General features: G+C 35.5%; 1 protein-coding gene across 16 annotated transcripts in view; it reads right to left on the bottom strand.

Moving 5' to 3' along the window:
* MAGI1 (membrane associated guanylate kinase, WW and PDZ domain containing 1) overlaps window positions 1–23,578 on the bottom strand; it is a 542,794-nt gene that overhangs the window by 90,439 nt on the left and 428,777 nt on the right. For all 16 annotated transcript variants that reach the window (XM_016150212.2, XM_016150200.2, XM_016150202.2 and 13 more), the window contains 2 exons: window positions 12,589–12,795; window positions 8,884–9,085 (listed from right to left, as the gene is read on the bottom strand). In XM_016150212.2, coding sequence (XP_016005698.1) covers window positions 8,884–9,085; window positions 12,589–12,795 — 409 coding nt within the window. The remainder of the gene's footprint in view (window positions 1–8,883; window positions 9,086–12,588; window positions 12,796–23,578) is intronic.

Below are 23,578 nucleotides of genomic sequence, written 5' to 3'. Positions count from 1 at the left end.
AAGATTTGATGCAAAGCAGATCAATCCACAGGCAAAGTTCTGCTTGAGCTACCGGTCTACTCTATGCAAGCTAAACTGGAGGGGCAAAGAACTGCAAGTCTGGTAGTTTATGCTGTAAACCAGAAATGAAAACTAGATTAAAAATTTGTTTTTTATAGTTTAGATAGTAACCTGTTTTTTTTTGTTTGTTTGTTTTTAGAACTCTGAAGTTTAGGTTGCAAATATGTTGAAAAGTTGTCCAAGTTCTTTATATTAGCTTCAAATCTTATGAAATATTGACAAATAATTATGCCTTAAGTGAAAAACAAAATGTATAAATGTATACACACTTCATCTCGAATGAGTGAAAGAAAAAAAAAAGTAACGTAGTACCATCGGTACTACTTATCTACTTATTTGTCTGCTTACAACTACCAGAATCTGCTCTTTTACATATGGTAGAATTTACTTAATTCTTACAATAACTCTATAAGAAGGGTATTATTAGTATTAAAAATGATTACTCCCATTTTATGAATAAGAAAACTGAGGACCGATAGGTGAAAAAATTGCCAAAGAACTCTCTGTTCATATATGGCAGAACTGACAATCAACCCCAGGCAGTCTCATACCAGAATCCATGGTCTGCGCTGTTTCTACACAGTGAGATGATAAAAATGGTCATCACTGGGAGGAAATACTGTGAATAATTTTTCAAAAATACCTTTTTATTTTGAGATAATTACAGATACATGTAGTTGCAGGAAAAACACAGAGATCCTGCATACCCTTTACCCAGATATCACCAATGGTAACATCCTGCAAACTACAGTACAATATCAACTCCGGGATGCTGATATCCGTACAGTCAAGATCCAAAACATTTCCATTATCTCAAGGATCCTTCCTGCCGCCCTTCGATAGCCACTCATGCTTTCCTTCTAATCCTTCCCCATAAAGCCCATTTTAAAATCCTGGCTACCACTAATTAGTTCTCCATTTTTATAATTTTGTCATTTCAAAATGTTATATAAATGGAATCATACAGTATGTAATCTTTTGAGATTGCCATCTTTCATTCAGCATAATTCTCACTGAAATTGTTGCATATATCAATAATTCTTTTTATTGTTGAGTAATATTCCACAGCATGAGTGTACCAGTTTAATCACTAAAAGACATCAGTGGTTATTTCCAGTTTTGGCTATTTATAAATCTACTTTAATAATAAATTATATAATAAATCTACTTTACACATTCATGTACAGGTTTTTGTGTAAATGTAAATATTCACTTATCTGCCAAATGTGTAATTGCCAGGTCATATGGTAGTTGCATATTTAGTTTTTTAAGACACTGCCAAAATGTTTTCTCAAATGCCCTACAACTTTACAGACCCACCAGCAACATATGAGTGATCTACTTTTTCTGCATCTTTGCCATTATTTAGTGTTACTTTTTTTTTTTTTTAGCCATGCTAATAGGCTAGTTTGTAGTTTCAATTTGCATTTTGTAATGGCTACTGATGAACATTTTGCAGGTACTTATTTGCCATCAGGTCCATTTTCAGATATGAGGTTTGTAAATATTTCTCCCAGTCTATAGTTTTCTTCTCATCCTATTATTAGAGTCTTTTTTTTAAAGCAAAAGTTGTTCATTTTGATGAAGTTGAATTTATCAATTATTCTTATTAAGAAGCATGCTTTTGATGTCAAGTCTAAGAATTCTTTGTCTATTCCTAGATCTCAAAAATTTCTTTTTTTTTCCTATAAGTATTATTGCTTCACATTTTACACTTGAGTTTAGGATGATCTAATTTGAGTTAATTCTTTTGTATAAACTGTGAGGTTGAGCTTAGTTTTTTTTTCCTCAGCTATTCACTTGCTCCAGTACCATTTTATTGAAAAGGTTATCTTCTCTGCATTGAATAGTTTTTGCACCTTTGTTGAAAATAAGTTGGACACATTTGTGGGTCTATTTCTGGGTTCCACTGGTTATGTATCTATTTAATCATCAATACAACCTTACTATGGCTGTATAACAAGTCTTGATTGATTATTCTGACTTTATTCTTTTACAAAATTTTTTTAGCTATTCTATACGCTAGTTCCTTTGCCTTTCTATATAACCTTTAGAATAAACTTATCCATACTAAGAAAAAACCTCACTGAGACTTTGACAGGATTTGCATTAAACCTGTATACCCATCTGGGGAGAACTGACATCGTTACTGTACCAATTCTGAGTCTTCCGATCCATAAATAGGGTATATCTATCTCTCTATATAGATTTTCTTTGATTTCTTTCGTCAGCATTTTGCACTTTACAACACATAAAATCCTGTTCATGTTTTGCTAAATTTATACCGAAGTTGTTGTTTTAAGTAAATATGAATAATTTACTTTGCATTTTGTTATCCACATGTTCACTGCTACTATAAGATACATGGTTGATATTTGCATGTTTATCTTTTATTTTGCAATCTTGCTGAAGATACTTACTCTAGGATTTTTTTTTTGTATATTTCTTGTAATTTTCTATATAATCATATAATCTACAAAGAGGAATACAATTCTATTCCTTCCTTTTCAATCCATATGTCTTTTATTTCTTTTTATTGACACATTATCCTGGCTCAAACTTTTAGCATGATGTTGAATAAGAGTGGTGAGAACGAATATCTTTGGTTTATTTACAGTCTTGCAGGAAAAATATTTTATCTTTCACCATTGATATAATGTTAGCTGCAGGATTTTTGTAGATGCTCTTTATCAGGTAAAGAAAATTACCCTCTATTCTGATTTTTCTGAGAATTTTTATCATGAACAAGTGCTAAATTTTGTCATAAGCTTTTACTGCATTGACAATTATGATCTTGTGATTTTCTTCTTTAGCCTCAATATAGTGGATTACACTGATTAAAATTTCAAGTATTAAAATAGTTCTTGCATCTTTGGAATAATTCTGACTCGGTCATGGTATATAATTCTTTTTACAAATTACTGAATACTATAAGCTACCATTTTGTTACAGACTTTTCCATCTATCTTCATGCCGTGCAGTTTTCTTTCTTCTTTGACTGTCCTTGTTTGTTTTTTTGGTAATGAGGTTAATACTATGTTCATAAACATTATTGAAAAGTGTTCCTCTGCTTCTATTTTTAGGAAGAGATTGTGTAAAAATTTAATTCTTTGAACGGTTCTCCAGTGAAACCATCTGGACGTGGAGATTTCTTTTTCATGAGTTTTTAAATTACAAATTCATTTTCCTTAATAGTTACAGGGCTATTTATATGATCTATTCCCTATTGGATGAGTTGTGGTAGTTCATACTTCTTAAGAAAATGGTCCATTTTATCTAAGTTGTGAAATTTATGTGCGCAGACTTGTTGGCAGCATTCTCTTATTATCTTTTTCAGTCTTCAAGATCTGAGGTGATTCCTTGTTTAATTCCTAATCTTGGTAACTTGTGTCTCCTCTAATTCTTTTGGTCAGTTTTGCTATAGATTCCTCAATTTCATTAATCTTTTTGAAGAATCAGCTGTTTTATTGATTTTATCCATTGTTTTTATTTTCTATTTCATTGATTTCACCTTTTTATTGTTTCCCTCAACTTACTTATTTCATGTTTAATTTGCTATTGTTTCTCTAGGTGCTTGAGTTGGGAGTTTAAATAGTTTATCAGAGACTTTTCCTCTTTTCTAAGTATGTGTTTAGTGCTATAAATTTAGCTTTATTACTGCTTTGGCTATGTCCCAGCTATTTTGAGATGCTGTATTTTCATTTTTGTTCAGGTCAATGCATTTTCCAAAGAACTTCCCTTGAGACTTTCTGCTTGACATATAGAATATTGAGAAGTATGTTTCTAAGTTTAGTTTCTAAGTTTTAGAGATTTTTCTACTTTAACATGTAGCTCTTACTTTTTTATGATTAATGTTTCAAGATATATTTTTTCCAGACTTTTACTTCAACTTACCGATACTGTTTTATCTGAAATACATTTTGGTAGATAGTATTTAGTATGGTCATATTTTTAAATCTCTTTGCCATTTTCTATCTTTTAACAGCTATATTTAAATTCATTTAATGCAATTATCGTGTTGGACTTAAGTCTTCCATTTTGTTTTCTATTTGTTCTGTTTTTCCCATCATGTGAGAACACAGAAAGAAGATAGCTGTCTATGAACCAGAAAGTGAACTCTCACCAGAAACAGAATCAGCTGGTGCCATGGTGCCATGATCTTGAACTTGCCAAGCATTTGAACTATGAAATAAATGTTTGTAGTTTAAGCCATCTAGTCTATGCTATTTTTGTTACAGCAGCTCAAACAGACTGACTGTATAGTCTCTTGCTGTACATAGCCATAAATGTATATATACATACATTATCCCTTAACATTTCCTCATTTATAATAAAATTGTCTTAAATATTTTCACTATGTACATTTAGAAACATATTAGACAGTATTATAATTTTTGCTTCACCCTTAAACCTAATTAGAAAACTTGAGAAGAAAAATGTATTTTATTTCTGTATATTTTTACTCTTTCTATTGTTCTTCCTTCCTTTCTGATGTTCCAAGATTATTTCTTTCATAATTTTCTTTTTATCCTTCAGCTCTTCATTTAGGAGAAGCCTGCTGGTGAGAAATTCTTTTAGTTCTCCTTCATCTAAGAATGTCGTGGTTTCCCTTCATGTTCATTGGATTTTATTTTTACTGGATGCAGAAGTATGGGTTGCTGCTTCTTTTCCTTCACCACCTGAAAAATGCTGCCTTCTGACCTGTGGCTTCTGATGAGAAATATGCTGTAATCTGAATTGCTTTACCAACATAAGTAATGTGTCATTTATCTCACTGTTCTTAAGATTTTTCTTTGTTTTCAGAAGTTTGATGATAATGTGTCTTGGTATAGTTTTTAGAGGGATTTATCCTGTTCGAGTCCACTTAGCTTCTCTGTAAATTATTTGGCCAAATTTGGGAATTTTGTTCTTAAAGTTCTTAAAGGCCTACTCCCTTTCAATTCTCCTGGGATTCTGATGGCCCAAATACTAAATCTTCTGTTATTGTCCAAAGGCCCTTAAAGCTCTGCTCGAATTTTATGTAGTTTATTTTTTTCTCTGCTGTTCAGATGGGTAATTTCTATTTTCTATCTTAAAGTTTACTGATTCTTTCCTTTCTCCCTTTCATTCTGTTGTTAAATTCATCTACTGAGCTTTTTATTTTGCTTATTGTTTTTCTATTCTAAAATTTCCACTTTTTATGTCTTCTGTTGCTTTCCTGAGGCTTATTTTGTGCTTAAATGTTCTATTTTTCCATTTGTTTCAAGCATATTTATAATTGTGAAATATAAATAAAGCATATCCATATTGCCTATGATGGCTGTTTTGAAATCTTTTGTCAGATTATTCTAACCTATCTGTTATCCTGGTGGTATCTACTAGTTATCTTATTCACTCAATTTGAGATTTTTTTCAAATTTATGGTATAATAAGGGAATTTTTATTAAAATCTGAACATTAGGTTATTATGTATAGAATTCCAGAGCTTGTTTACATCTTCTATTTTAGTTGACTTTGCCTGAAACTGCTCAAACAGGGCAAGGGGTGGTGATACTTGTTACTTCTCAGTGGAGGTTAAAGTCCAGGGTCCCCATTTGGCCTACACTGACACCCAAGGAGGTGAGAAGCTCCTTGTTACAGCTGAGGGGAGATGGGAGTTCCAGTTTCCCACTGGATCTCTGCTGATACAAGCTAGGCTGCTTCCAACTTGGTTCCACTGACTCCACGGGGAAGGGGGAGACTCTTTACCATTGGATGGTGGCAAAGTTCTGACTCTCCATCAAACCTTTTCTGATACCATCCTAGTGGGTAGGGGGTGGCTGCCTCGTTACTGCCAGGGCAGGGTGAGAGTCCAGGCTTTCCCCCACATGGCCTCCATTAAGTCCACATGGAGAAAGGGGGAGTGCTCAGTACTGCCTGACCACAATCAAAATTGCAGCTCTTGCTGAGCCTTTTTTGACACCACCCCAGCAGGGAGGTTTGGGCTCCTAGTTACAACCTGTGGAGGATAGAGGACTAAGCTCCGCATCTGACCTTTGCTGGTGGGAGGGACCACAGGATTTTCTGTGTTGTTGGCCAGAGTCCAGCAGTTACTGAATAAAAGATTTCTGTCTTGTAGGATGCCCTTTTCTTGGTCCTTTGGCTAGAGAGAGCAGACTTTTGTAAGGGTTTTTTTTTTTTTTTTTTTTTAAATCTCTCTTTTGGCGTTTCTGGGTTACTGGTTTCTTTAGCTCCACGTCTGGGATATATGAGGTAAAAAGAAAACTCAGGGAACTCACCACCTATATTCCTTTGATCCCAAGCCCCCTTGCTGGTCTGCCTTTTTCCCTCTTTTCTAAGTCTTATATTTGTTTACTACATAATGTCCAGAGTGTTTGTAAGTCCATGCTTGGTTTTTAATGTTCTTTTTAAATTCTAGCATTTCTTAGATTTCTCATAAACTGTAAATATTCACACATATACATAGAACAAGGTACATTTGATTTCACAGAAATTTAACTTTGCTATCCAAAGTAAGATACTATAAGATAAAGTTCTTTAGAATAAAGGATACCTGAAAACTCATTAACCTAGATATATAATTTAAGCTAAAATATAAATGTTGTATATCTAATAACTTAATACCTATGGCTGCTGACCAAATCCCATAATTGTCATAAGCCATACTTTTGAATAATTTTTTCTGTTAAACATTAGGCCAGTGTTTAAAAGAAACATTAGCATCAGTTAAAAGCTAAATTAGGTTATAGAGGTAAGCAAATCACTGCATTTTCCTGTAAGTGAGCCAGAGTCTTGGGTCTTCCTAACCAGCAAAATAACCAGCCTTCTTTTTTTGAGATTTATGAAGTGTTTACAAAAATTATTGGTACATTCTCTTCCAAGAATTTGAGTTTTACATACCATTCTGTATCAGGAATTCCTGTTATACTTACTTCTGCTAAATACAATTTTTTCTTACTAATGAACATAATCTCATAGGAAATTTATTGCAAAAGCTAAGTACAAAATCCTAAACTTACAGCTGACATCCGTTTTTATAACAAGGTTTAAACTCCTCTGCAACAACCAAATGATGATGGAAATGGTAACTGTAATGATAATGCTCACTAATTAGTACTAGCCCAAATACTTTACATCCATTATCTCATCTAATTCTCATGACCATCTGACAGTGCAGGTATGATTCATAATGTCCATGTCTTTTCTGAGATGCAAAGAGGTAAACTCAAGTTCCCAAGGTCACACAACTAGTAAGTGATAGAAACAACATGACTTTTTAGGTGACCTCTTAACCCCTATATACTTGCCCGACTCCCAGAGGAGGAAAAAAAAAACTACATCTTCCATTTTCATCTTTAATAAGCATTTGTTGTTAACATGAAGGCAGAAATGTGGCCTATTCCCTCCTTCTGAGGGTAAAATTACACAGGAGTTCTAGTTCACTTACTTCAGATTTCCTTGGTCGGTTTTCAAAGAGTGTTCTGAGACCCAAACCTTTTCCTTCGCTCCAACCTCTTTAGGAAAATTATACTTTCTTATCCTCCCTGATTTTCCAATTACAAAATATATGCTCATGTATATTTTTGAATGGAAATACACATTCAAGCCACACAGAAATGTATAATGTGGTTAAAATAAATTTTTAAATTCCTTAGTCAAATTCAAGTGTTAAGATACTTTCGGAATTTTTCCACACGTAGAACTATATCTACATATTCACAGAAACGAATGTGTACATATAATACACATGTGTGTATATGTCCATATATTTTAATAAAATGAGATATTTTATATATTGTTCTGCATTCCCCCCCTTTGTTATTTTTCACTGAACAGTAGACCTTCAACTTTAACCTGATCGAGTATAATAGATTTATCTATGTTTTTATTTATTTTGAAGCTCAATTAGCCATTTTGTTTTTTCTTTTTAGTGGTACACAAAACTATGGCAATCCTTAATAGATAATCTTAATAAAGGATCCAAAGTACGGCATTTTAAAAATTGACTATTATTGGTTAGGAAATTATATTATCTTAATTTTTTTAGTATAGTTTCAATTATATGTATTTTTCCTGTTCAGTAAAGATTATGTATTAAATGTTTAACTATGTAATATTAAGTATTATAATTCTAAAAAACTTTTATATTTATGTATTCTCAAACTTCAATTCACATGCCTTGCGCCATGTAAAAAAAATAATAAAAACAGATCGTAGACCTAAAGGCAAAATGTAAGCTATAAAATTTCTAAAAAAAAATTAGACTGCTTTATGACTTTTTGAATTAAACAAAGATTTCTTAGCTACTACACTAAAAGCACAATCCACACAGAAGAAAATTGATTAATTAGACTTCATAAAAATTAAGAACTTCCAGCTTTTTATATGACATAGTTAAGACAATGAAAAGAAAACCCCGACTTGGAGAAAATGTTTGCAAGTCATAGATATGATAAGGGAACTGTATCTAAAATATATGAACTCTTAAAACGCAACAAAAAGAAAACTACAACCCAATTAAGAAAAGATAAGCAAAAGATTTACCTGGTTTTAATGGCTAAATATATTCTTTATGTATTATGCCATAATTTATATATACACCATAACTTAGTTGTCTAACTCTTTGAGGAAATTATTAACCTTATGTTTTCTCAAGCTATTCAGGCTCAATGATTTAGATAACATGCTAATTTCATTTTTTTATACAAAGTTTGTTAAATAGTGTAGGTGAATACTATCTGTGTGGGGTCAATCCTTTTATATTTAATCTACATCTAGAAGAAAGGGAAGGAAGGAGAATAAAAGAAAGGAAGAGATTCAGGTAGAAATAATGGTATACTTTACTCTATAAAATAGACTTCTCCATTTTCGGTATAGGCCATCTCCCAGTTTTCAGGTAGAGGACCTAAATTATCCTCTGCAGAAAGAGGTAGGTATTGAGGGAACTTCTGAGAAGCGTCCGTGATGGGAGCAGCGATGATGCTACTATTCACAGGTGGTAGCGTTGTTTCTTGGAGACTGTGCTCTTCTTGATCACCAGAATCGGCTGTTTATTTGTTGGAGAAAAACAAAACAAAACAAAACATCAGTCATATGCCAAACTGGGCTACTAGGCCAAGTACTGTGTGGGTCTCTATTCTTAAAAAGTTCTCATCATTTCCTAATTTCTGATCATTGACTATATTGTTTTATTTAGATAAAAGTTCTTTTAATGAAAAACATCAAAATGATGAACCAAATTTATTTTAGCAAAAAAGAAAGAAGAGAAAAACAGGTTCAAATAATGCATTGCTCACAATCTTAGAAATGTCAAAGAAGAAACAAATTCATGACTCAAACTCTAAAGCTTCTTAAACTAAGAAGGTCATCAAAACACAGACTGAGCTATACTCTCGTTCCAGAGGTACCATTTGGTTTTATGGCTCAGAGGACTTATGAAGGTAAGAAAAAAGTCCTGCTGAAACCAGATATGGGGGCATTATTGTCCATTTTGTAAAAATTATTTAAAACATTTTTGGTAGATAGTGGCAAAGATCGAAGACTGACAAATCAAGCTGGAAAGTACAAAAGAGTTTAGAATATAGAGACAGCTAAACCAGTGAGTCAGATTTGAGTCTCTTTTGCCAAAGTGAGGAGAATGTTCCTGTGAAAACCAAGACAGTTACCCCTAGAACAAGTACCATGTGGGTGGACTGATTTGACTTAGGTCTTAAAAGAGGGCTCTAAGTACACGAGTCTCCTTGCCTTCTTATTAACTAGAAATGTCTAGAGGTGATGTCATTAAAGCATCCATAGAAGGCAATGTCGACATTCTGCTTGAATTTTTATAGAGGCTAATGATGTTAAATGTCAGTCTCTATGGGGTTTTAAATCACAATAATCACGGGATGGAGTTATTTCCTATCTCCCACACTAATTCTCCTATAGACATTTCTGATTTACTAAAAGCAGATTGAGGAAAAATAAAAGGCTGTAAATCAAATGTTTCTTGATATGTAGCTCTCAATGACACACACGAAAACAAAGGTAATTCAATAGTTGGATAGAGGACATGTGAAATCTATTAAACGACCACCTCCACCAAAAATATACCACCATTGAAGAGGCTATGGTCTTTCCTTACTCTGCATCTATCCCTTTTTTTTCTGGTACCACCACTCAGATCTCTTTAAAAATCACCCTCTCTATTCCAGGTGTAGGTGGGGACTGACTCAAATCTCTAACTCATGTAGTGTGCTCAAGCCAAACTCTTCAGCATATGATCCAAAGAAAATCAATAAATGTTAAACACGGAAATTCTTCTCTATCAAGCAAGAGGTGGCCTCTTGATGCTGAAGTTATTAAGCTAATAAGTTCTTATGCTGCAGGTGCTGTTGAGATATGCTGAGACTTATGCCTACAAAAAGGAAAGCAGAGATGAAGGATACAGGAAATTACCTACTACCCCTCATTGAGCCTCAGTTACTTAATCTCCTAAATATTCTTTCCTGCTTAAGCCAATTTGAGTTGGTTTCATAATTTGCACCCAGGGGTACAGATTAATAAACTAACTATATGCTTGAAGGAAAAGAGAAATTAGGACAACAGAGAAGAAATACTTTGAAATTTTACTCATCAATAAAGAATAGATTCAAAACTTGGCAAGAATTTAGAGATTCATTCTTAATTCTCCAAGAAGCAATACATATTCATTTCTGGTTATCTTTGCAAGGCCTTCCACTTTTCTCACTTAGTGCACATAAGAATCACCTGGGGAGATTGTTAAAACACAAGACCTCAATATTCTACTGTCACTTTATGCTTAGAGTGGCTGGTAGATTGTTACTTAAAGTGGTTCAGAGTACAAAATGTTTTGACATTGAAAGACATTAAGACATCAAAATATTAGCTATTTTAAAAGAAATGTTGACTTAATGATCTTTTTTCGTATCAATGAGGGCTACTATAAGTGGCTAAAATATTTATTTCTAAGTAGATGAAATCAGCTGATTTCAATAAAGACATATGTAAAATTTAGCAAATTCCTCCTAGATATCGCAACTAGAGGCTGGCCACTGGCCTAATACATTCTAAATGGGAAAATGAAAATTTTCATGCAATCAAATTCTTGGAGCTAGAAGGAGGAACTCAGACATGATTTAATCCTAACCAGTCATTGTACAGATAAGAGAAGTTACATATTATATTCATAATAAGACAACTACCAAGAACCAAGCCAAGATCCCAAACCAGACCTCCTCTTCTTTTTCCCAATGTTCCTTATAGAAGTCTTAGGCTATTGTTATGACAATAAAGTCATCAAAAGACGTTTTTAATTGCCATCTTGTAGAATTTTAGGCTTTTGAGATTGAATAAGAAGAAAACCTCAGAGAGGTCCATGCAGGCTACAGAAAGCGTTCAACCAATACAAACCTTTTCTTTAAATATTCTATTAGACTTGGTAGTACAAGAAGGAAAACACGGAGTTAACTAATTTCCCCTTTATTATGGTTAAGTCTAACTAAATAATGACTGAAATGCAGTGAAGTGAGAAAAGGCCAGTATAAGAGAGGAAGATCTCATAACGCTGCAAATGGGTAACTCCTGGAGAACAATAACCCTAAAATATTGAAGAAAATATCTAAGTATAGAAAAATAAAAGACACAAGATATTCTTCAAAGTCAAAACATTATAGACTGGAGTAACTCATGTTCACTGCAGTTGTTACATTTGAATTATTGTATAAGGTCAAACCCCCATATAGTGAAAAATATTTTTGAACAGTTCTAGGTTACTGCATACATCACAGCCTCTGTGAATGGTACCTCCTGGAAATGTGCAAGACTCAACTTCTATAGCCTTGTCTAGAGACCTTGTCCTTAAAGATCCCTTCATTAAATACAGTATATTTAAGCATGGAGGTAGGCAGCCCTGAATAGATACAAATATATAATGCTATGAGTAATACATGTTATATAATATAGAATGCACATTCAGGATATACACTTACAGTATTTTTTCCCCCATATTTCTCATAGGGCATATAGGAAAATTTGTCAATGTTAACCGAATGCATGATATATTTCTACCATATCTCTTACAAAGATACAACATAAAAGAGTACTGCTGGCCTTCTATACAGCGTCAACTGTTACTAAATTGTTAAACAAATTCTCATATTTCTCTTTTTATAAGCAATTTAGCTATAATTATGGAGCAGTGTCAAGGCCAAGAAATAAATGAACAAAATACAAATATTCTTATCTATATCATTTTGATGACAAAGAAACAACGCTAATTATTTTTGACTCTCTTCTACAGACAGTTCCCTCCAGCCCCTTTAAGATACTTGGTTGTAGTTAAAATACTCTTGTGAAGAAGCATGAAAAAAAGACCAGGGAAAAGACCACCTCCCACCTCTTCCAAGAATTATGTGGTCAGAGTTTGAATTCTGGTGACACTTCTGAATTCCTAGAGAATAGAAACCTTTCCACAATTCTTTGTAAAGGCCTCCCATTGCCTCCTTTCCCCAAGTTCATTGAGGTGGAACATTATCTAGTCTTCTTTACCTGTAAAGCTACTGTTCATTTCAGGAACATCATCCTCCTCCTCATTCTCCGCATGGACTATGCCAGCATTTTGCATATCATTGTAGGACTTGGTTCTCTTTGGAGTCGACTGCTTGGAGCCAGACTGAAGGTTTTGCAAGGCATCCGTTGTGATCACTTTCCCACTGACTGGCTGGCTAGGAGGTTTGGGTGTCCCATAATAGTTTCCTAGGAGATAGAGAGACACATTTGCATGTTTCAGAAAGAATACTTTGTTTTTATTTAAAGACTTCACATCCAAATTTCTCAGCACATTTTAAAAGTATGCATTTAAACTGGGGGGGTTGGGGGGTGGAGAGGGGAGGAACAACCCAGGGCAAACTGTATTTCTGAAACTGGTTAGAAAAGATGTTTCTACCCAGCTAGACATGATTTCAGAAGCGAGAGGGAAAGCTGCTTTGTTTTGGTGCAAAGAATTTTCCAGGGCTAAAAACAAAGGCAGCTGTGTAGAATAACAAAACTTCACCCTCATTACATTTGAATTTCAATTGGTTATTTACCTTTTTACATATATGCACTAGCATAATGCTGAATCCAATTTAGACTGAGCCTCATAGAAAATAAAAAATTCATTACTGCTGACATCCTTACAGGCCTACCAAGTTGAGGTCACCTTCCCTTAATAAGAGGACTCTTCAAGAGGGAAGCAGGGCAATATTTAGAAAGAACGACAGTGAACACCACGTGTCGCCTCTTTAACTGAATGGCAGGCTTGACCCTCAGGGTCATTCAGGGTGGAAACAACCTTGCTAAGTTTTAACAGAAACTCTGTGTCAACTGTGCCACCCCTATAGGTCACCCTTTTAGTACCTGCCCATCTTCTTTTGGCCACTTTTCTCCAAAGTTTGGTTAAGGTCCAACCATAATGTGCTTGTTGATTCTGAGGTACACAGCTGAATTTTTGCATTGTAACAAGTGTGTATATTTTTAATGTACACTAAAAAAATATAACTAGCAAAGTATGGTAGTAATATAAAGTTGACTTATAAAAACTAAGTGAAAAAACAATATTTTTAAAAATTGACTTTTTAAACTTGAAGTTTAAAAATGTAAATATATAGAATAAGAAATTAATCCACTTAATAAAGAATAGCAATGGTTATTTCCTTTTGAAAATTTAAGTTAGAAAGTAAGCTTTTTAAAGAAAGCCTTAATAATAGACATGTTAAGATATGGACAAAATCATGAAGTTGATTCATAACGGCCCAAGTTTGGAAAAAAAGCTTATGATTAATAATATTCTGTGACTACATGATTAAAAAAAAATCACTGACCTATTCACCACATCCTTTAGAGTATGCCCAAGAAAACAAATTATATTGAGCCTTTCAATAAATCATAAGCAAAATTTTAATTCTGTGCTTAGTAAAGTAGGATTTATAAATCACAAGAAATCCTATGCACACTGTTTTTTTTTTTTTCCCAAGGATACCAAGGATTTCATCTCATTGTCTAACCTCAGTACAAAATTACATAAAATATACATTTATCATACCAGGACAAAAGCAAAAGGTGACAGTAATATGTGATGAAGAATTTGCTTGCATTAAGTTTTATCTTTATAATTAATACATTTTTACCAAAATTATTTCTTTAAAATATTTTTTAATTGCCAAATTATAAATAGACATATCCACTTTCTTTGACCGTGGTATAACAGAGTGTCAGGATGGGAAATTCTGAACGCACAAATTGAAAAGTGCAGTAGACTAAGGGGTATCATGTTTGAATTTGAAAGATACCAGACAGCAACCTAATAAGCACAATCTTGTGACTTGTACTCAATCATTACAGTACTCAATCATTATCACCTTATAAAGGCGATATAACTATCAACTCTCCAAAAAAATTCTTTCAGGTTTCCAAATAAAGGTACAGGTACTGAGTAGAATCAGCGTGAAGAAAGGCCTCGCATGTGTGTTTTTATGGAGTTCGCACACACGCAAGGAAGAACTAGCACATGTAAGAAACAAGATTCATCTTGCAAGACTCATCATCAAAAGATGTCCATGCCTTCCTGAAGTTCAAACTAGGCCACAGTGTTGACTTTTTCATTCACTGAAGACTATTAGTGAGGTTTAGAAAAGCAAAGACGCTGACTACTAAAAAAATTCTTCACAGTGAACAAAAAATAGAGACACACCTCTACTGAATTTAATTCTAATTCCTTCCAATCTCTATTTCACCAAAACACCATGTAGATTTTTGAGTTACAGTTTAAACTAAGGTTGATGTCTATACGAATCTTCCATTGAAAGATGTCACTAAAGGATGGAACCCTTAATTCATAATTTTATAATTACAAAATTGCAATCATATTACTCTTTTCCAGTGCCATTAAATTGAAGTAACACTCATAAGACACTCATTGTCAGTTAAGAATCAATTAAAACTTAGACATCCTCAATTTTGATAGAAATAAATGTTTGAAAAATAAAAGTTCTACCTAAATTTGACAAATATGCATGAATTTTTGTTAGTTTTAAAGGTCAGGATCTTTCTTAAGTTAATAAATGATTAACAGATTTCAAAATGTGACTAAAATCTCTCCCAAATGATCTACTCATTCATAGTTGTTTCTTGGTTCTGGAAATTAATTTAAGATTGACTGAAGGCATTTAAAGTACATATTATTAGTTGAACTACACAAAATTGCTATTATAGAAGACAAACTGTCAAATATTGGCAATTTCATTTGGGTTAATCTAATGTACAGGCATTAGCAGTATTCAACACACTGTAGTGGAAAAGGACTAAGAAGAGAAAGAAAGCTCATGGTTCAAATCCCGGCTTTAGCACCCACTAACTGGCTATGTGTCCCTGGGCAAGTTATTCCACCATTCTGTAAAAAGTCTTATCTTCTTTTGTAAAACTGGGATTCTAAGAGTACCTAGTTTCTAACTAGAAAACTTGTTATGAGGAAAAAATCCATTTAAAGTCTTTAGCCCATGGTAAAGTCTGATGCTAGAGTGAGGCTTGATAAATGCTTATGAATGTTGACAGTGTATGTTTTTAATCTTTAAAATGAGGATCATTACACCTTGTTGGGAAGATTAATGAGACAATGTGTCTGAAATGCTTGCCACTTGGTAATCTAGTATTATTTATTCCTTGATGTAAGGAATAAGTCAGCAAACCCGCCAATGACCAAATAACCTCCGGCAAGGTTTTTAAACTCAATCTAATAATACTTTCTCTGTGAAATGGGAAATTCTCTCAGAAATAGCACCAGCGCTAGTGACCTTACAGGATTATTGTGAAGATCAAATAATATAACTTTCTTGAAGGTACCCTGTAAACTATAAGATGTTATAAATACAGTGGTGTTATTTTTCAAATCGCTTCAGTATTTCTCATTTTCCATATTGCCTACAACCTTTATAGAAAAGTTTCTATGCAGTGTGGTTTTCTAACTGCAGAGGGTTCAACTCCCCTTTGTAGATTTCTTTTCATAAAATAAAAAAAAATAATAATTTGAATTACTGACCAACATTTAAAAACTTTCAGATTATGTACTTCCCTCATCAGTCACAGTTAACAGGGGTCTCTATGGTCTCAATCCTCTCAAATACCCCCAGGCATTTGAGTTCACAACTCTTCCCTTCCAGGAAATTCCACCTTATCATTAGTTTGCACTCTGGTCATAAATAATCAGGCCAAGCCTAGCCACTGGCAGAAACACAAACCTTACAGAGAGTATGCATAAGAAAGTGCCTGTGAAGACTATATTGATCACTTAATGGTATTAAATAAAAATTATGTAAAGGATTATAAATGATTAAAAAATTAATTTGGGTTATCACTTGGCAGGCTGCAGTTTCTAGGAGTCACGAGCCTGACTGTCCCCCAGTCTCCACATTAGCCAACATACTTGCGGAGGTGGTCGGGCTCTCTCCCAAGTGGGACTGTGTGTGTCTCTGCTGCTATTTTCGGAACTGGCTCTACAATAAAACTCAACAGGGATAGTGGCTGGGGAGAGAGGAAAGGGCAGGGAAAAATGTAAGAAGCAGCTACTTCTGTCCTTAATTAACAGGCACAATCTTTGGCCACCGCCAAGCCAAAGAAAACATTTTCCGAAATACATTTAAAAATTAATAGGGACTGCAAGTCAATTTTCTGAGCTTGATAAAATATTTAAGGAGAACCGTAACCCTGAATTTTAAGTCAAAATGAATCAAATCTATACCGACTCTCACTTTAAACATATTTAGTATTCACTCACTGATTTCTTCACAGAGAACCTTTTCAGGCCAGGCGCTGTGCTAGGCACTAGAAATAAAATGTAAAAGTGGGACTAATACACAATTCTCACAATTGCTCTATATGATATGATATACTTTAGTTTTCTTAAACTTTGTGCAAACAATAAAGTTACACATTAAATTAATTCAGTAGGTCAGGATGAGCCTGAGATTCTGAATTTTGAACAAGTACTCAGGTGATGTTGATGCTGCTCATCCATTGACCACCCCTTGCACAATAAAGGTAACTAGGACAGAGAAAATCATTCCTTTTCTGTAAAAGATGAGAAACAGGGAAGCCCAAAGCAGCAAAAATATCTTTTTTAGGGTTAACTTGGCTGGTTCAGGGTAAAGAGCACTCAAGGCTTTCTGTCCCTAGTCCCATGTTCTGTATGGGGTCGGGGAGAGAGACTTATTTTCCTATAGGAGAAGCTTTTGAAAATAAATAGAACAGGATGATACTGACCACTGATAGCTGGGAATCTAGAGCATACACTTTCAAAGGGACAATGTTGGTTCCAAGAGGGCATAATAGGTTTTTTTTTTTTTTTTTTTTGCAGGGGGAGGGGATTAAAAAAACTTTATGCTTTTGATGCGTAAAGCACAGACACACATACAGCACCTAAAGCCATAGGCATCCAGCATATGCTTTTGTTTTGGACCCAAGGCCGTGCACGACTGACCCTTGACAGTTTGCAGGCACATATCATAGTCACTCTCACCTGCTCTTTCTGCTCTAAATCCACTGCTTTTCTTTCAGCCCCCCTCCCACATGCAAACCGTGCTCCCCCTCATCTCATAGCTCTTACATCTACTTTTCCCTCTCTATAACACTTTTCTCTCTGCTTCTTGTCCCATTGCCACCCACTCATCCCCAGGGACAGTATCTGACCCCAGAAACTAGATCAAAGCCACCCTTACAGGTTCTTACACGTTCTCAGAGAACCATGTACCTCTCCTTCACAACATCCTTTACCATATTTATCAGACTACTTGATTAATCGACACCTGTTATTATTTCTAAACTATAAGCTCCATGAAGGCAGGGACAAAATCTATTTTTACATACCACCGAATCCCCACACTAACATGGTGCCAGGCACATGCTGTCGCTCAGTAATTCTTTACAGAATGAGTAAATGAACAAGTGAGACAGTACCCATGAATTGCAGCCATGAAAAGCTACATTGTGAATCTGGTTTTTAATAGCATAACAGGGCAGTTTCTTTGCAGTCAATCAATTATACGCGAATTACCTCTGATCCATATCACTTAACTTGGTCACTTTCTTGCTCAACGCTTGATGCAATCATTCATAAAACTCCTGTCATGGTCTTTTCACTCTCCTTTTTCCTACCTGTTCTACCCTACAGAACTATGATTTGTATGCACAGAAGGACAATAAACCAACATCCTGTTAATTAGGTGTTTGTTCTTATCAATGTCATTTGGCTTTAAATGCAAGACTGAAGAGGGCAATGTAAATTAATAGTGTTATTACCCTGAGCTGGTAAGGGACCACCCTCTTTCCAGCCTCAGTCCCCATGGAATAAACTAATGGTAGGAATAGTGCCCATTTAATAAGGTTTCTGTGAAAATTAAATTTGATAATGTATATAAAGTACTCAGCATTGTGCTTGGCACAATGTTAGCATGTAATAAACCCTAGCAGTTTTAAAGTGTGCCAGATATTGTGGCAAATAAAAGCTTTAAAATGCAGAAGAGGGTATGTTATGAAAATATATATTCAAAGAACATTAGCAAAAGTTACTTTTATTGTGCACCTACCATATGTCATTACCCATATAGTCATCTACTCAAATCTTTAACAATCCTATAGAAAAAAAGATAGCAATATTTCTATTTCCATGTAAAGAAACAGATTCACACAATGCATACATGATGACTGGCATTTACACAAAGATTTGTCTGACTCCAACATGTATACTCTCAACTCCAGGCATCTTTGGGGATCTCTGAGTAGGGAGGTAAGAGAACCTTCGCTGGCCCAAGGCCTCCTCATTTCATGTGCAGAGGAACTGTCCACAGTAGCACAAAAACCTTTTGGTCACTTCTGTTATCAACAGAGAACATTCCATGGTGGAGTTTGCCAACAGAGCTTATCACAACAGAAGGCTTCCAAGGTCTGCCAAAGAACAGGACTCCAGCCGGTCTCATTTTCCTCAATGACATACAAGAACTCTCTTTACATACAAGAACTCTCTTCACCACTGCTTTATCTGTGTCCCTCCCAAAAGTATACTCATGGCAGTTGCTTTTTTTGCAGACCTTCTAGGAAGCAAAACAATAATATTATTGAATGCTGTCATCCCTTTTCCTAATTCACATGCAGAAATATGCAATTCTTCCTTCCAATTTGAAACATCCCACGGGCACTGCACTTCCATGCCGAGGGGAAATCTCTGCAGCGCTCAAAGTGTATAATCAACCTCTTCTGCCCAGAGGTATTTGTAAAACAGGCATGTTCGGAACCACCCTCACTGAACAGTTCACCTCTTGTAAACTTTCTCCTACATTAGCCCCAAGAACTGGCTGAGGCAGCAACCTGTCTTGCTGAGCAAAAAATGTCAATAGGAAATAAAAATAAAGGAAAGCAATGCAAAAGGAAGATGGTTACAACTGATTTATTTCAAGCATCATATCAAATAAATTAGCTCAGTGCCACAATTAAGAAGTTGGGCCAAGGAAGAAAGACACGTTTATTCTTGTCTTCTTGGCCTTGACTTGCCTTGATGTTGATTCTGTCTAGTGACAGAAAGAGAATTTGGCTCAAATTGAAAGCGGAAATCAATTATGAGCTCAACCAATAACTCCTATGCCTTGCGAGGAATGATAGCTGGGTTCCTTATACAGCCAGGAAGGGCCTTTACTCTGTTGGAATAAGCAATTACAGCTGGTGGGGATAGAAAGTTTCATCAATGAGCCCCTGGCTGCCCCACCATAACTGGTGCTTTCCAGTGTTTCTTATTTCAACAAATGATAGCAGCATCTATCCAGTTAAGTAAGACAGAAACTAGGAGTTATCCTAGGAGGGTTATCATTATCTGCCTCTTTACCTCCTTATGAGATAACCAGTACATTACTAACTTTTCAATCGCATAAACATTTCTATATTCATTGGCTCATTACTACTATCACCACTGCCAACATAGTCCAAAACTAACTCCAACTAGGGTTGCCAGGTAAACTGCACGCCTGAGTGTTCTGTAATTTTATTTGCCAAATTTAGCAACTTAACTCCAGCTCAACCACCAGAGCTCACCTCAATTATTACCTCTGCAGGGGAAGCTTTTCTCAACTCTATAGAGATCAAATCTCTCCATCCTATGGTCTCCTTTATAGATCCAAACATACTTACAATTGTATATTTATTTCTGTGATATCTGAATAACGTGTCTCATGTACTAAACTGTAAGACTCATAAAGACAATGGTCCTATCTGGTTTTGCCCAGTATTTTATCTTACATAATGAACAAACTGATAATAGAGTCTACAAAAGAAGTATCAATTTCCAGACAGCAGACATAGGAAATACTAGCTTGTGACATGACCTGGGTGACAGGCATTTGTCAGGGTTTGTCCCCAACTCCCTTCAGTGTCTTCACCAGTCTCTCTCTGGATCTGTTTTATAATATGAAGATATGAGCTGTACTGCATTACCAGCTTTAAAATACTACAACTCTGTAATTCTAAAAATCCCAAAATATTGGGCCTGAAAGAATATTCTGCAGATTATCAGGCCTTGAGGTTTTATTGGTTCACTCTACTTGTCTGTCATATCACATGTCACTGAATGTATCCACAAAAGAAGATCACCACTCCTCTGTAGTGACATCCTTTTTGCAAGGATTTAAAATTATACTTTTTAAAAAGGAGCTTAACTCTAAAAGATGTGCTTTAGTTCTCTGCACTCAGCTGGGTGAGAAGGGCATGATCTTTTTGAAGAGGTCCTCAATCCTTCCTTGCAGAAGCTTTTACTCTATAATTGCGCTGTAAAATATGGCAGCTGTCAGGAACATGTGGCTATTTAAAATTAAATTTGTTTAAATTAAGTTAAATTAAAAATTCAGTTTTTCAGTTGCAGTAGCCACATGTGACTAGTGGCTGTCCTACTGGGCAGCTCAGAATACTGAACATTTCTATCTCTGAAGAAAGTTCCATTACAGGAAGCTGGGCATGGTTCCTGATCCCTCCATCTCGAGGACCCATCATTCTAACCTTCTCTTGGTTCATCATCTTGCTCTCTCTGGATTCAGACATCATGCTCGGTGTTGATTTCCGAACTGAAACACAGTCGTGAGCCTCTCACTTCACCTCATAAAATCCTGACAAGCTTCAGTTCAAATGTCACTTTGTCAAGGGGCCCTACTCTGAGGTGGGGTTAGATGCAGTGATATGACTACATGCTTCTGGAGTTCCCTTCTCAGAACATCTTCACTTGTTTTGAAATTGTTTAAATTTAATTGCCTCATAAGACTTTCGGGCTATATGCAGAGCTGGGACCCTGAGCCAGACAGCCTGAGTTTGAATCACAGCTTTATGTCTGGCTTACCATGTGAACTTAAAAATGATAACCGGCATTCCTGGGTCTCAACTCCTCTTCTGTCATATGGGGATAAATTATAACTATCTCATAGGATTGTTGGTTAATTAAGAGAGTTAGTGACTATAATACACTTTGAACAGCACCCATCACATAGTATATATGGACAAGCGTTGGTAAAAATAACTAAAAAGCTTAAGCACTAAAAAGGCAAAGCTGCTTTGTCTTCTGATCTGGACATCATACTCTGTGGCTTGGAAAATATCTGACCCAAAGTAAATACTTGAAGAAACAAACTGCATTTGTATAAAAGGGCTTGCTTTAAAAGTGCACTATCAGAAACATAATCTAGAGTTATGTTCAAAAGAGTGTAGTAATGAAAAAGGACATGATACAACGACCCCTGTATTATGGGCCTCATGGTATCCCCGGCCTTCCCTCTTCTTACCCTATAGCTTGTAACCACACACACACTTCATTTCTTTAATATAGTTTTTTTTTTCCCTCTGATTCAAGCTGGTTTTGCCCAGACAATGGCATTGTGACTCACTTGCTCCTCTCCCCCCACCCATGCCAGCTCCTTTACTTGTTAAGCCTTCGGATATAAGATTACCAGAGCCTCAGGTCTGTAATCATGAGGACAATAGGTTTCTGTTTGACTTTAGACTAAGGACAACATCTTGGCTTTAGATGTATTTCAGCCCCAGGCCCATCGAGGCAGAATTACAACCCTACCGGCCAAGGAGCCAGGTGAGGGGACCAGAAGGGATGACTCCTTTGCTGATTCCAGAACCAAGCACAATGATCAATTACCTCATCCCATTTTAATCATCCGATCAGCAGCACCCACGACCCCATCTCCCTTAGTTTCCATGACTACAGATTTTTTCCTTATATAATCTGTGTTCCGAAGATACTTGGGGAGCCATGACTTGAAGCAATAGCTCGCTTCTGTCTCTGAGACTTTCAATTCTCTAATAAACGCTTATTCTATTTAGCCCAACTCCTGTGTCGGTCTTTTGGCTGAGTGGAGCAGGCAGCACGAGTCCCGGACTCATTTGCCCTCTGGTTTCAGTAAGATATTTATTCAGGGATGCTCACTGAAGCACTGTTCACAAAACACCAAAAAAGGAGGTGAGATAGAGTCCATCCTAAGATTCCACCACTACAGGGCAACTGGTTTAAATAAATTATGTACGTTCATACACTGGTATACTGTGCAGCATTTATAAAGAATGAGGTGGAACTATACAAAGTAATGTGAAAAGATCTCCAAGTTATATGTGTAAAAGGCAAAAACAGAGTGAAATACACAAGAACACAAATGTACACACCATTTATGTATAAGTTTTCCTTGCACTAGATCCTTTAACAGTGGTTACTTACAGGGAGAAGCAACTTAGACTTAAATATTTTTAAGTTCTTTAATATAAATAGTCTATTATGTACATTTATTACTTAAAAATTTTAACTAGTATTTTGTGGTGTTCTGGCATGCTTTTCCTTTCAGGAACCAGGACAAGCCTAGAAAAAAAACAATTTGAGCAGGGAAAAAAGATGATGAGTACCTGCAGAGTAAAGATATTTACTGATAAATCTGCTGGGTTAGTGACTAGTGGAAAGGAAAGGAATCCACTCGGGTGGCAATTTTCAGACCAGCCCCGTGTGTAAATTTAAGAGCTAATGCTTAATGAGAGCTTACATGTGTCAGACACTGTGCTCAGCCCTTTCCAATTATTGTCTCATTTAATCCTACCTATGAGGAAGCACTATTATTATCCTCATTTTACAGAAGGGAAAATGGAGACATGGAGCATTAACCAACTTGCTGGAGGGCACACAGCTCAATAGTAGAGGGGCAGAGATTCAAACTCAGGCAGTGCCACAGCACAGCCTGCACGCCTGTTGGTGTCCAACAACAGACAGCAGCCACCACTGAGGGGCTGGTATAGGGGAGGCAAAGACATGGGAAGCTCTCTGAAAATCTGTCCAGCCCTATTCTTGTCACAGTATCTGGCATTTAATAAAAATTCCGCTTTGCTTTCAGCTTATGAGAGTCAACATAATAAACTCCAGTCAGTTCTAAAAAATTATGAGCTGTCTCATATGGTAGGGAAATTATACAGTTAAAAGGTCAAAGACTGA

This window comes from Rousettus aegyptiacus, unplaced genomic scaffold, assembly GCF_014176215.1.
Source record: "Rousettus aegyptiacus isolate mRouAeg1 unplaced genomic scaffold, mRouAeg1.p scaffold_m13_p_4, whole genome shotgun sequence".
NCBI classification, from domain to species: domain Eukaryota; kingdom Metazoa; phylum Chordata; class Mammalia; order Chiroptera; family Pteropodidae; genus Rousettus; species Rousettus aegyptiacus.
Note: the sequence above shows the minus strand (reverse complement) of the source record. Positions and strands in the feature narration are given on the sequence as shown.